We start from the raw sequence: 15684 nt of genomic DNA, 5'->3' as shown, positions 1-15684 counted from the left end.
TATATATATATATATATATATATATATATATATATATATAACCTAATGCATATGGCCAGGTCTTATAAACTTATGAAATGGCTAAAAGTGCAATTGTTTAACAAATGTTATGTAACCCCTGCCAGAGTTCTGATGATCATCACAGATTTGCTGCTTGAACTATGTATGCTGTGCCTTTGTGAGGAGGCTAAGAATATAATATTCTGCCACTAGTACTGATTACCTTGTGTTTATTAAGAGCACACAGTTGGTTGATGGTTCTCCTAAAGAGAAAAATGATGTAGATTTAATAGTAATTCAGAAACTACTAAGTTTCTTCCTTTTGAAATTCAAAAATCTGCATTCATCATGTTATGCTGGAGTTCCCTTAGTAGCTAGCTTAGTAAAGTAGATGCAGAATTCTCTATAAGTACAGAGTGCATCAAACTAAAGGCCCACAATGGTTTTATTTGAATTTTTCATCTGAAGGTGTTCACATAAGCTCAACACTTTGGGATTTAAGGTGTGATATGTCTATTGCAAATTAATGTACAAACAGTCTCCAACTTAGGATGTCTTGACTTGATGATAATGATGTGAAAGCTGTACATTCAGTGGAAATCTTTGATTTTGATCTGATCTTAGGCCAACAATGCATGGAAGATGCAATGACAGGCAACTCCCACTCAGCCACAGGATGGGGAGAGAGGAGGACAACAGCAATTTTATCCCATAGTGCATTCTGTTGCTAGGCTATGATGAAACATAGGTTCAGTGTACTAGAGGCGACCTGCATAGACTATGATCTTATTGATTAAACAGCTAAGGAGGTGGGACATTATTATGAGTACTGGAAGGGCCAAGTCCCTTGCCCTGGGCCAGATCTAATATTTTCAACTTAGCATAGTTTACGGAAGTTGAACATACAAGGTAAACCCAGATTACATATGTTATAAAACTATGTATCAGTGTTCCCACAGCTGTCCTAAACCTTCCTTTTAGCCACTTATTGGACGGTAAAGTTCTCATTTCTGTTGGAACAATTCTAAGTGTGAAGCTATTAGGGCATCCATGCTGGAAAAGACTGATATTTTTCTACCATAGCAACATTAAGCCTTCAAAACTAATCCTTAAGAGATAAAGAACTTGATACACATATTAAAATTTATAGAACTTGATACACATATTAAAATTTATCTGAAACAATAAAGGTCCAGGAACAGTCAAGACAATTTTGCACAAGAGAACAAAGAGATGTGGAATAGTTCAAAATATTTAGAAACAAATAAAAAGACAGTATTCCCTGCAACAAGCAGTGGGCTAAAGGTTATGAACTGGGTACCACTGGACAATTAACATGAAAAGGGCTCAAAAGACTCAGTAATTAAGGAAATTAAACAATGTGGAATTTTGTTTTTTACTTCAAGTATTTTCTAGTATTTAGTTCAAGTTATTGTTAATTAATCTCCGGCTGACAATTAAAAGCATATAAGAAAACAATGGTTTTCAATTACTAGTACAGTAGGGCTGTGGAATAAATCAAAGGATGGTAACAAAATATTTTCTTAAGTCATGGAAAGGCTGAACTCTCACCGATGGTAAGGTGAATTACTCACCTCTGCCAATATTGATTCTACTCATAGAAAATTCTCCCTTAGCCCTTCTTTCAAAGCATATTAATAACTTACTGAGAAAATTATACACCTGAAGTTTTCTAAAGGTTGAGAGGCACAGTGCTGGTGGCTGAGAGTTCACCAGGTACAACTATTCAAGCCTTTTTGGTGAATAGTGATCATGCTGGACTGGAATGCTTTCTGCTTTTACTGAAAAATCATGCTTGTTCTCTTGGGGGACCTTTATTTAGGACTCACAGAAGGTAGAATTCAGATAGGCAAGGAAAGGCTACTGATAGTTTCTAGTTCTAGTCAATAATTAAAAACCAAAGTACACTAAAGAATTAGAAGGTGTTATTGTACTCAGTTTATTTGAAAAAGATACACATGGTTAAACTGGGCACTCATCTTTATCATGCAATCAATCCAAATCTACCAGTACCAAGAAAATACTGTTCAGAGAGAAGTCATTAGTGAGGATGGCCAACCCAATTAGGGGAGCAAAAACAAAAAGACTAAGGTCGGTTTCAAGACTATGAATTTCACTGTAAATATTGAGGTTTATAGATTGTCTTATCAAAATAAACTAAAGCAGAGGTTGTGTAACAGACAACTGGGCTGAGCCCACTTATAAAAGGAACAAGAAACATTTCAGTGATGCAGGAACTATCATAACCAATAGCAACCAAAGAATAAGCATTACAAAGATGTGAGATTATTTGGTCAATATACAGAGTAGCAAGAAAAAGTATTTTTAAAGTGTACCTTCCCTGAAAACTTCATTATTAAGTTTAATACAGTTACATAAAGAGATGATAATAACTTTAAAAAGTTTACAAAAACCTATCTTACCTTGTAACAAGTCCTAGATATAATTTCTAATAGTTTGTGGGTTACATGAGTATAATCATTGATATTGACAATATTTCAATGTAACCTATACGATATTGTTATTTGAATGTTTTTCAGTGCAAGAATTGGGAACTTTTTGGTAACCAAAAACTGGAGGTATCATGGCATAACAAGAAATGTTGACGTTTTAAACATGTTCTCCTTTAAGTAAACTTCTAATTATTACACACTTTATTATACCAGACTCACAGGATTTCTTGTTACAAGAATGTCATAAAAGGAACACGTCATTAATATATCAGCAATATGAAATGAATCGTATTCATGACAGAGATTTTCAATCAAAGCAGTTTGATTCCTATCACAGTAGGTGATAAACTATTTTACAAATTAATTTACATTTGTATACAGTAATAAAATTTAAAAAATATATCTACCTATAAAATTTGAAATTGTATTTCTTGCATAGCTCTTTGGGTAACCAAAATTATGTGTATTTTTAAAAGCCATATGCTTTTTAAAAAAACTAGAACTAAGCCATAATTTTAAAGTACATTTTTAAAGTGGCATGGGCCAATTTATTTTACAAAAGAGGAAATAAAGTAGAAAAGTTTCAATTAGATGCAAATGAGATTCGTAATACAGCAGGATGCAGCAAGGTGCTAGCCTTGCTTACAGCACAGTTCTAAAACAAACAGCACTTTAACCAAATAAAAGTGTGGGGGTGGGGTGGGGATTAAGAGTTGTACTAATGGGTATATTGGCCATTATAACTAAAAATACAGATCATAAGAATCATGAAATTTTAGCCAGCTAGCACTACCTTTACTGGGTTAGCATAAACCATAAGATGCAACTTCAAAAGGATGTTTAAAGGATTAGGCAAAGGTAAAATGGGTTCCTTTATAGAGTAAAGGAGCTATTTGTGATACTGCATAGCACCAAAGGATATCAGGTTGACTAAGTTGTGCATTGAGTCTGGTATAAGGAATGCAAGTTGTCTACACTTTCTTAAAGAAATGGGAAAATCCATTATTTAAAAAAATTTTGTAAGTTGTAAAATGCTATGCTAAAGACTCCTTATCAGTGATCTTTTAATATTCTTACTGCTCCTTTAGTTAAAATGAGTGATATTTGGACAGTACCCCCCAGCAAATGAATATTTTGGGCCTACAAGAAAGTGACATATATATTCCCCATTTTTATGGGCTTTTGCCACCTGTTATGGTAAATCAGCCAGAAGGTAGATGGAACAAATTCAACTTACTCAAAAGGAAAACTTTTGTCCCCAATTATAGTAAAATGCTTAGTGATTAGGAGGTTGAAATATACCTAAGTAAAAGATAGCCATGGTCTTTGGGTGCCATTTGTAGATCTAATTTTTTCATGCATTTTTTTCTGGTCTCACTGAATCACAGTGAGGGTCACATGCTAGCAAAGAAAAACGTTTTATAAGCCTAAGTGAGAACTATCCTATCTTCTCATTCTAAGGATAGTGCTTACAATCTGAAGGGCTCTTGAGTTGTGGATCTACACTATACTTTATCTAATTGTGTAATAGGCATTACACAATCTAGACTGTTCAAACTTTTTAAAAAAAACTACAGTTGGCAATCGGAGCTCACACCTGATATTGTGACCTAGTACATACAGTATGTAGAAGATTTAACCGAAATGGTATTTCAGGAAACAGAAATCTCCCAAGACACTGCTAACATTAGGAAAGAAGCAACATATATATGCCCTCCCTTTAAAAGGGAAGCCATTGGAGAAGTATACACTGTAATTCAGGGAAGAAGATTCTGGACTCTGTTACGTGAACAAACATAATACTACTGTAAATTGTAAAGTATTATGCTAAATACTCCCTTTTTAGTGATCTATTAATGTTCTTCTTATTCTTTTTTTGTTCAGATGAACATAATCTTATAAAACAACTGATAAACTACAGACAGAGGAAGTGATGTGTAGATGAAGGAAGAGATTTTTCTAGGTTCTCATTAGAAGGAAAACAGGAGATATAGGCACATTGGCTTTACAATGTATACTAGTTACAAGATCCATTCCTCCTGTTTGCCAGAGGATACCAGAAGAATTTCTATGCTTACTATTTTACCCTTTTTCTTCACCATAGAATACCTACAGAATTAAGGGGTCTAAACCTTTTCTGAATGCTGAAACTGGAGCAATGAGTTTTTGGACTAATGGCATTAAACAGAACTCCAGTAAAGCAACGTTCCAAATGGAGACAATCTAAATCAAGCTTTCAGACTACCTCTACTTTTTAATTTGGATATATGCAAAACTGGAGGAGCTCAGCAACAGTGAATATAAGTACATTACTTTGAACAAAGATCACCATGGGGACACACACCACCATGTGGTTTAAAATTTGTCATCTTCTTTCTATTCAATTTATCTTTGGCAAAGGAAAAAGCATTTTGGGTGAAACTACTGATAATAAACAATGAGTTTTTGTAATCAGAGAAATCAATAGTATTTAGTAGGATCTGGTCAGCAAGAAATACAATTACTATCTTGCAAGCTGTTTATTTCAGCTTTTACAACAATGCAAGGGTTTGAAAAGCCTGAGGAGAATTTCACAACCATTGACTATATAGAGTCTTCAGTTTCAAAAACAGTTGATAATAATTTGATGGCACAAACAACATGCATCAAATACTCTATATTATTCAATAACAATTTAATTAAGATACTACACTATTCTGTTCATAATTCACAATCACATATTTATCCTCCTTCACTTGAAATAGTCCATGAATATTAAGGTGCAAAGATCTTGGACAAAAACCAAGAAAAAAACATCCCTCAGCCTCTGCCCCCTGGCCCTTTTTAAACTAAAGAAGTAATTTTTACTTGAATAATTAGAGAAAGCAAACAAGAAATTCTTAATCTATGGCCAAAAGATAACTAGGTTAGATTTTAGGGTACATTGTATCCAAGATTTGGAAATTTTATTGTTACCAGTGAATAGAAAATAGGTATATTTAAGGCTTTAGGAATTTTCCTTTGAGATCTGTCTCTTAAAAACATTATCTGGGTAAATCAAGTAGCTATCAAGGAGTTGATTTGAAGTTTCCTAAGGCTCTAGTCTGGGAGAGACTTTCCTTTTCTGGGTATGATATTAATTTCTTCAAGCCTTTCTTAAAATGAGGCTTGAAGGGATATTATTTAATCTATGTTCAATCTCAAGAGACTGTTTTTCATGATCATGCTATGCAGTTTAAGTATAATTTAAACCTATGCTTTAAAAAAGAAGTGAAATAATGCCAAAATATTAATTTGTAAAAAGAAATGACTTTATGATTCTGAAGAAATCACCACCACAGTTCTCTTGATTCCACTAAAGCAATATCTGATTTGATAATATATCCATCACTCCATGAGTTTGAGGTAAACGTGATTGAAATTTAAAATGTAAACTAAAGGCTTCACCCCATGTGAAGACCAGCTACAGGCAACTTCTCTACCACAACAGAGAATAACCTGGAGCAAATATTTCTTGATTCATGGTAGAAAATTGAATGGTTCTCTGAAGAGATGAATTTTAATCACATAGATGTTTTACCTGATTTTTAAAAATCATCTAGAATACAGTATACTCAAAATCACTCCTAGAACACGCTTCCCCAACAGGTGTTAGGAAGTAACAGTATGGATGCTGTAGTAATGGATTGCTGTGTCTTCAGGCAGGGTTATCCCTCAGAGGCTTGGAGAAGGTTCTCTTGCTTCTTCTAGCTTTGTGAGGATCCACTGTTGTGGAGGAAACAACATTTACTTATTTCAATGAACTTACAATGACACAAAATGTTAACAGATGGAAACCTAGAAGTCAGCTTTCCAGTTTAGTTAAGCATACATTGATAGCAGATACACAACATTCATACTGCAGAAGCGATCACTCAAATAGCTCATATGATTCAGGGACAATGTTACTGCATTTAACAGTAGGAATAATGTTTTTCCAAGGTCTCTGCACTTGGAAGTTCATCCTCACAATAAGAAAAGTAAAATCAACCATCCTGAGGGATAAGGGTAATTTGGCAGTTACACTGAATAAATGACAGTCTAAAAATTATTTATGTAAAATTCCTTCCAACCTGCGTCAGTTCTTTACTGAACAGGATAATTACATACAATTCTACTGTGGGTAGTAGCATAATAATATCCTCAAGCAGTTTTGATGTTCTCTTAATGTATTTTCTATTCTGAAAGGATTTGAAATCATAAAAATGAAGTGTAATACAAACCTTTCTACCTATATTGTTCATTATTATTGGGTCAGGACAGGTGAAAGTCGTAACAGTTAATATGGGGTCACCTCGTTATAGGAGATGGCATCTGAGTAAGATCCTCTGGCCTGTGGTCTACCCACATATATACCAAATTGAACAGCTAGTCACATGCCAATCACAAGTAAGAAATCAGTTAAGAAACTATAGTGCCCATTTTTAGTATAATAGGATAAAAAACGGTGTTGAAGAAAGTAAAAGGTATATGTTCCCACATACTTCCCATAACTCCATACAGTACAGATTTGGAGGGACACATCCCACTTTGGGGAGGGAGAGAGAATTAATCCAGGCCTTAGATGTGAAACTTAGGACAAGGGCCACCATAGTGAAAATCACAACCCCTATAATGCCACGTCAATGCCCCTGGAATGAGTGGCTGGAACTGTAAGTCAGATGAATTACTGCAATCTCACCCTCCTCCAACCTTGAGTAACAGAGCATGGAACAAGACTCTACCTGCTACAGAGTGATACACAAGTTAGTACAGGGCTTTGCTTTAAAGCCCAGTGTCAGGCCTGCCATGGTGAGCACTAGCACATGGTAGAAATTAAAGGACCATACATAGGCCAGAACTCACAGGTGGAACCACTGGACCAGCCCCCAAATCAAGAGATGTTTGTGCCAGCAGGACAGACTCAAGTTTTGGCCTACATCATTTCCAATCTTACAGGGGCCTAAGGGCATACCTCCCTCTTCCTGAGACTCTGCAAGCCCCTGAAGCTCTAAGACTCAGGCATGACTAACATCAGCCTTGGTGGCTAAGGGACTGCATTCCCCAATAATACCACAATCTTAGGCAGCATAATGTGGTGCAACATCCCCTTTGCTGGGGTAGGACAGAGTAGTAAGCACAAGACTCTACTTTGGAATTTGGTAAAACTTAACATCAGCTAGTTGTTATGGCCCCCAACACCCCATCTGTAAATGGAGCCTCTGGAACAGTTCAGTGTCTGGAGAAGTCACATAACCTAAATCTATCAGGCTGTTTTTCCAGCTAGCAACACCTATCACTGGTTACAGTGGTCTTGGGTTACAATTCCACCTCAGCAATCAATAGGCAGCAGTGTGGACCCTGGTCCTACCCCAGTGTTGGTGCTGGTCTAGGGCTATGGGCTCAGGGGTATAGCACTGTTTGGCAGCACTGGTGGCCTGCTCAATCCACAAATACTCAGCCCAGAGGCAGGCTGAGTCCTGCAGTACCTGACCAAAGGCTGCTAACTGTGGACAAGGCATCCAGCCCTACACTAGGCAGTGGTTTGTAGGGATGGACTGTTCTTCCTAGATATCTTCTGGTTCCTTCTGAAAAACACACCAACAGTGTATCTGGGACAAACCTGGGCTTGGATTGCCCTCTTGTACTGAAATGGTGGCAATTGGCAATAGGAGACTCCTAGCAAATCTGGTGCCATTTAGTACTGAAATAGTGGAAGTGACTGCAGACAGGCTAAGATAAGCAGCAGGTTTAGAATTTCTGGAAAATAGACACAAAGGCAGACTAAGGAAAACTGGGATAAATATCTAATTCTTCAATGTCTTGATGACATCACATGCCAAGCATAAAGAGCTGTCAGGAAATCATGACCTCACCGAATTAGGTGAGAAAATATGAAGAAACATTTCAGTTCTCTAACAGAGAAATTCAACCAGGAGATGAAAGCTATTAAAAATCAAATTCTTAAGCTGAAAAGTACACTAATTTTAAAATGAAAAATGTGATAGAAGACATCAATTGTAGGACAGCTCACACAGAAAAATTAGTGAGCGTGAAGAGACACTATCTGAAAGTATACAGTTGGAGAAGAAAAAAGAAAAAAAGGAAAAGGAACAAAAATACTTATGGAAATTTTGAGATTGTATTAAAAAATATTCATGTTACTTGGGATCAAGAAGGACTGGACAATGCCAAAGAAGTAGAAACATGTTAAAAAAAATATAGAAAACTTCCCAAACCTAGAGAAAGATAGAAATATATAGGCACAGGAAGGTCAAAAATCACCAAATTTAATTAAACCAAATTTATACCAAGATATTTTATAATCAGGCTGTCAAAAAAAAAAAAAAAAAAGAAGATTCTCAAGTCTGCAAGAAAAAGAAACAGCACAAAAGGTATACCAATTTGCCTAACAACAGACTTCACAGCAGAAACTTTACCAGCAGGAGAGTGATATGAGATTATCACAGTACTGAAAGACAAAAATTGAATCAAGGATACTGTATGCAGCAAAGCTATCCTTTACAAATGCAGAGAGTAATACAATCCCAGACAAACAAAAGCTGAGAGAATCTATCTCTATCAGGTCTATTCTATAGGAAATGTTGAAGAACGTTCTTCAAACTGAGAGAGATATTAATAAGAATATTGGACTGCATAAGCATGCAAACAAATTCAGAATGCTTTAATATTGCAATCATGGATCATTCATATGTTTAGTGTGAAGATTAAAAACAAAACAATTAAAATAATAACTATTTTAACCTATTAAGAGGCAACATAGAAAGATATAAAATGGATATACAAAATTCAAAATGCAGGGAACAATGAAGGACACTTGTAGAATTTTCTTATTAGTATATTTTCTCTTGTCCTTTCTGTTCTTATCTTTACAATCATTAAGTTGCTATCATTTAAAAATAGCTTTTTCATAAACCAAAAGATAGTTTTGTAAGCCTCATGGTAACCACAATACAAAAATCTATAATGGACAAACCAAAATAATAAGGAATCAAAACATGACTCGAGTAAATCGCTTAACCATAAAGGAAGACTGCAAGAAAGGAAAAAAGAAGGGAATTATAACAAAACTAGAAAGAAAGTTTTCATAATAAGACCTTTTCAATAATTTCCTTTAATGATGAATGAATTAAATTCTCCAATTAAAAGACACAGAGTGAGTGAGTGGATTGAAAAAAATAAGGCCCAACAAATATGTTGCTAATAAGCAACTCACTTCATCTCTAAGGACACACACACTGAAAAAGAAGGGCTAGAATAAGATATTCCATACAAATTGAATCTAAAAGAAAGCAGGAATAGCCACACTTGTATTAGACAAAATATACCTTCAATCAAAGAGACAAGGAAGGTTATTATATAATTATAAAGGAAGAGGAGGAAATAACAATTCTAAACACAGCACCAAAATATATAAAGCAAATATTAACAGATCTAAAGGGAGAGAAAGACTCCTGTACAATAACAATTAGAGACTTTAGCACCTCACTCTCAGCAATAGATAGACCATCAATACAGAATAATCAACAAAGAAACAGCAGAGCTAAATTGCACCCTAAACCAAATAAACCTAACTGACATCTACAGGACATTCCATCCAACAGCTGCTGAATACACATTTTTTCTCATTAGCACACAGAACATTCTCCAGGAGAGATCATACACTAGACCAAAAAACACATCACAACAAATTAAAAAAGAAAACCCTGAAATCTTATTGAGTATCTTTTCTAACCGCAATGCAAAGAAATTAGTAACAAGAAAAACTCTGGCAACTATACAAACACATGGAAATTAAACAATTTATTCCTGAACAATCAATGGATTAAGGAAGAAATCACCTACAGGATATAGCAAAAGCAGTACTAAGAAGGAAGGGTATAGCAGCCAATGCCCACATCACAAAAAAGAGGTAAACAACCTATCACTGCATCTCAAGGAAGTAGGTAAAACAAGAGCAAATCAAACCCCAAATAAATGAAAGGAAGTAAAGACCAGAGTAGAAATAAATGAATGAAATAGATACTAATAAAAATACAACAAAGGGCTGGTTCTCTGAAAAAGATAAACAAAATACACAAGCCTTTAACTACAAGAAGAGAAGGCTCAAAGTAGGGGAGGCATAACAAATTCAGACACCATAGAAATGGACACATTCCTACACACAAACAACTTACCAAGACTGAACCATGAAGAAATAGGAATCCCAAGTGATTATTAACAAGTAACCAGAATGTAATCAGTAATAAAAAGGCTCCTATCAATGAAAAGCCCAGAACCAGATGAATTCTACCAAACATTCAAAAAGGTAATAACAATTTTCCTTAACTATTAAGTCCCAAGTTTGCAAATTTGTGAATATTTCAACAAAATTAATAAAGGTGCATTAAAATCAGTTGGAAACCATAATTTAAACCTTACATATCATATTTATGTATTTTTTTCAAATGCTCTAAGTATTTACCTATTACTTTTCCTCCAGAGAATAGACCTCTAAAAACAATTATTTCAAAGTTACCATAACTCAATTTGACTTTTTGTAGGTGTTCCACATCTGGGACAATGGGACAAAATGGGTTAAATTATTCCAGGAAGAGGAAGGAACACACAAACACACTCCATGAAACCACCATTACTCAAATAATAAAACCACATGAGGAACACAATAACTAACACACACACACACACACACACACACACAAATCAAGGAGGAAATCCTTGATGTGCATAGATGCAAAAATGAAGAAAACATTATCAAAATTAAATGAATAGCACATAAAAAGACAATTACCATGAATAGTGGGATTCAACCCAGGGATGTAATGATGGTACAATACATGAAAATCAATAAACATGGTATACTGTATCAACAGAATGAAGGATAAAAAATAATAGTAAGGGACTAATAATAATAATAATCCTAGTAAGGGAATTTGATAAAATGCAAAATTCCTTCATGATAAAAATACAGAATGAATTAGGCATAGAAGTTACTTATCTCAACATAATAAGGGCCATTTATAATAAGCCAGCAGTTAATATTATACTGAATGGGGAAAAGCTGACAGCTAAAATAGGGAACAAAACAAAGATGCCTACTTTTAGCAACTTTTATGAAGCATAGTTCTGGAAGTCCCAGCCAGAGCAACAGGGCAAGAGAAATAAATAACGGGAAACCAAATTGAAAAGGTACCACATGCACCTCAGATATAGATTAATGTCCAAGATATAAAAAACTCAAAAAACTCAACATCAAAAAAAAAAAAAAAAGCCCAATTAATAAATGGGCTAAGACTGAACAGACATTGCTGGTGGGACTGCAAATTAGTGCAACCACTATGGAAAACAGTATGGGGAGATTCCTCATAAAACTTGGAATGGAATCACCATTTGACCCAGGTATCCTAGTACTTGGTTTATACCCAAAGAACTTAAAATAGTATTCTACAGTGATGCAGCCACATCAATGTTTATAGCACCTCAGTTCACAATAGCCAGATTATAGAACCAACCTAGATGCCCTTCAACAGATGAATGGATAAAGAAAAAGTAATATATATACACAATGGAACATTACTCAGTCTTAAAGAAGAAATTATGGCATTTATGGGTGAATGGATGGGGCTAGAGAATATCATGCTAAGTGAAATAAGCCAATCCCAAAGAACCAAAGGCTGAATGTTTTCTCTGACATGTGGATGCTAATTCAAAATAAGGGAGGCACTAGGGAATACAAGTACTTTGGACTAGGAGTGAAGAGGGAGAGGATATCAGGGTAGGAATATTATGCTAAATGAAATGAGCCAAACCCACAGAACCAACGGCCAAATGTTTTCTCTGATATGTGGATGCTAATTCACACTAAGGGGTGGGTGTGGGTGGGTGGAGAATAGTGGTATTTTGGACTAAATAGAGGGGAGTGAAGGGAGGATAGGGGGCATGGAGGTAGGTATGATAGCAGAATGAACTAGACATTATTTTCCTACATGCTAATATGACTACACAACCAGTATAATTCCACATCATGTACAAATACAAGAATGAGAAGTTATACTCCATTTATGTATGATGTGTCAAAAATGCATTCTACTGTCATGTATAACTAATTAGAACAAATTAAAAAAAAAGAAAGAAAGAAAAGTGTTGAAAAGAAAGACTGTTGGACATAGGTAATATTGAACATCAAATCTCGTCAACTATTTTGACCACCTTAGCAGAGATGTTTCCTTCAATTGTTAAGATTTCTTTTTAATTTTTTCTGAGAGAGAGAGAGAGAGAGAGAGAGAGAGAGAGAGAGAGAATGAATGGAAGAGAGACACTGACTTCTTGCATGCTGACGGAGTCAGGGACACAAATACATACACATATTTATTTTTCTATCTTTTTTTGCATTTTTAAAATGTAGCTATTTTTTTCTGTGCCTTGTCTTTTTGAGGGTTTGGGTTTTTTGGATTTTGTTTTGTTTTGGTTTAGTATTATTTTCATTTGTTCTGTTTCATTTCTCTTGTTCCTCTCTCTTCTCTTGCTAATGACCAAATTATATAGTTCTCAACCTCTCTTCAAATACTTTGTTTCTTCTATTTTTGCCCTCCTTCTATATAAACATCATCTGCTACACCTCTTCTGTATTCTCTCTGTTCACTTTTTTAAATTGTAAACTCTTTATAACTCCCTAACATACCTTTCCCCCTAATTAACTGTACTTTTTCCATCTTTCAAAATTAACTGGGTTATATAACTCCTGCATTCATTACTGATACATTCATTACTGCTGTGGATGATATACTGAACACCTGCTGTTTGCTTTAAGACAGATATAGTTCATGGATATTGTTTTTACTATTGCTAAACCCACCATTACGGTTTTTTGATGGTAATTAATGTTGAAGATGTGGTAGTAGGATCTGGGTATTTACTTTAATGCTGTGTACTATATGGTTGCTACTATTGATTATTTTGACCCATTCTGTGAGGTTCTGGGAACCCACAAGAAAACTAAAAGTTCACAGGTTAGAGAGACTGCTGCTGAACTAAACTCAACCAAAAGAGAGTGCACCTTGCTCCACATATAAACTAATGACACTCAATCTTCAGCTATACTTAATACAAAGAATAGAAGAGACCAAAACTAAAACTAATGATAAGACTATGTAATTCCCACCCCATTCAAGTTGGGATGATCATAAACATACCAGACAATAAAGCACACACCTGCTGTTGAATGCCTGATCTAGTTCACAGTTTTTTTTTTTTGTTTGTTTTATTTTCGTTTTACTGGTACTATTGCTTAAAGGCCAACCCCATTACTCCTATTAGGTGATAAATTGCATCATGGACATCAAAGCAGATACCAGGCATTTAACATAAAGCTATAAGTTTGTTGCTGACATTAGTGCCACTCCCTGCTGCCCCCTGCCTCTAAGAGGGGCTGGAGAGAGATAAGGACATTTCAAGATCACAGTGATCCTGCACCAAGAGATACATCTCAACTGGGCAATAGTGAATCTCACTTCATACACCATCTACTCCATCTGAGCCCTGATGTTTTCCAACTCAAAGAATTGAGGAGACAAAAGCCTCAAAGCAATGACAAGGATTCAGGAGGAACAGGCAGAGAGGGACCTCTGGTCCCACCATTTGGCATGTACTCATACATCAAAAACAGAAGAAGTCCTAGAATAAATAAGATAGTTATACACAAAAGGGCAAAAATTGATGTGCAAGTCCAAGTCCAAGATCTCTAAAAACGTGAGGAAACAGGAAAATAACACCCCCTTCCACCCAAATCCATAATCCCCCAACAAAGGATCCCACAGACAGTGAGGTTGGATGAAAGCCCAGAGAGAGATTATACAAAACTGATTATTAAAATGTTCCATGCACTGAAAGAAAGCTAAGAAGGAATTAAGAGAGCAGTTACAGAAGATGAACGCCATTTTAATAAAGAAATAGGAATAGTGAAAAGAAAACAGGTACAGTTCCTAGAAATGAAAGGCATAATCAAATGAAAAACTCACTTGAAGGCAACACTAACAGACTGGAATTTGTAGAGAACTTCAGAACCTCAGCCCTTGAAGACAGAACTTCAGTCATTGAAGACAGGGATTATGATCTTGAATACATAGAATTCAATAGAGAGAGAGAAAAAAATCACAGAACATAACCAGAATATTCAAGAACATTAAAACACCAAACTTGAGGATCACTGGGATAGAAGAGAACATGGAGATAGAGACTAAAGGTATAAGAACATTTTCAATGAGATAGTTACATAAAACTTTTCCCATATTAGAAATTAGATAGACATCCCATACAGGAGGCTTATAGGCAATTCAAGTGTAAAGCTGGCCAAGGCATATCATAATCAAAATGCCTAACATAGAATATATGGAAAGAATATTAAAAGCTGCAAGAGAGAACCATCAGATCATATTTAGAGGCAAACCAATAAGGCTCACTTCTGATTTCTCAGTTCAGACTCTAAAATCAAGGAAGGTCTGGAACGAGATATTCTAAGCCCTAAAAGAAAACAACTGCTAGCCGAAGTTACTATATCCAGCAAAGCTCAGTTTCAAATTTGAGGGAGAAATAAAAAGTTTTTTCATGACAAGAAAAAACTAAAAGAATTCATGAGCACCAGGCCAATACTCAAAGACACAGATAAACTGCATACATAAGAACTAAGGAAAAATTCCCAAAGCTCTCAAACAGAGAAAGTTCAACAGAAGGATAATCCACTAAATGAGAATCAAGACAGGATAAAATAGAGCAAAAAACAAAATGGTGGGAGGGGGTGTGGGGGCAGGAAAGATGGTAGAATGAGATGGACATCATTACCCTAGGTATACGTATGACTGCACATGTGGTTTGACTGCTACATTGTGAACAATCAGAGAAATTAAAAGTTGTGCTGCAATTGTGTACAATGAATCAAAATGCATTCTGCTGTCACATATACCTAATTAAAATAAATAAATTAATTAAAAATCGCAAGAAACCCCAAACATATATCCATAATGATGCTGAACGTTAACGGTGGTTTCAACTCCCCAATTAGAAGACACAAACTAGAAAAGTGCATCAAAAAACAACATCCAACTATATGCTGTTACCAAGGGACTCTTCTTATAGCAAAGACATCCACAGGCTACAGGTATAAAAAAAAAAAAAAAAAAAAAAAAAAAAAAAAAAA

At 35.2% G+C, this 15684-nt stretch overlaps 1 protein-coding gene across 1 annotated transcript in view; it reads right to left on the bottom strand.

Annotated features, from left to right (window-relative positions):
- Positions 1-1936: 1936 nt before the first annotated feature.
- The window catches only part of Vps13a (vacuolar protein sorting 13 homolog A), a 236593-nt gene continuing 222845 nt past the window's right edge, over positions 1937-15684 (bottom strand). Inside the window, 1 exon segment of the mRNA XM_048806784.1 lies at positions 1937-6218. Coding sequence (XP_048662741.1) covers positions 6168-6218 — 51 coding nt within the window. The 3' untranslated portion in view covers positions 1937-6167.

The sequence above is a fragment of the Marmota marmota genome, unplaced genomic scaffold (genome assembly GCF_001458135.2).
Source record: "Marmota marmota marmota unplaced genomic scaffold, marMar, whole genome shotgun sequence".
In the NCBI taxonomy this organism is placed as follows: domain Eukaryota; kingdom Metazoa; phylum Chordata; class Mammalia; order Rodentia; family Sciuridae; genus Marmota; species Marmota marmota.
The sequence above is the reverse complement of the archived record's forward strand: the minus strand, read 5'-3'. Positions and strand labels throughout refer to the sequence as shown.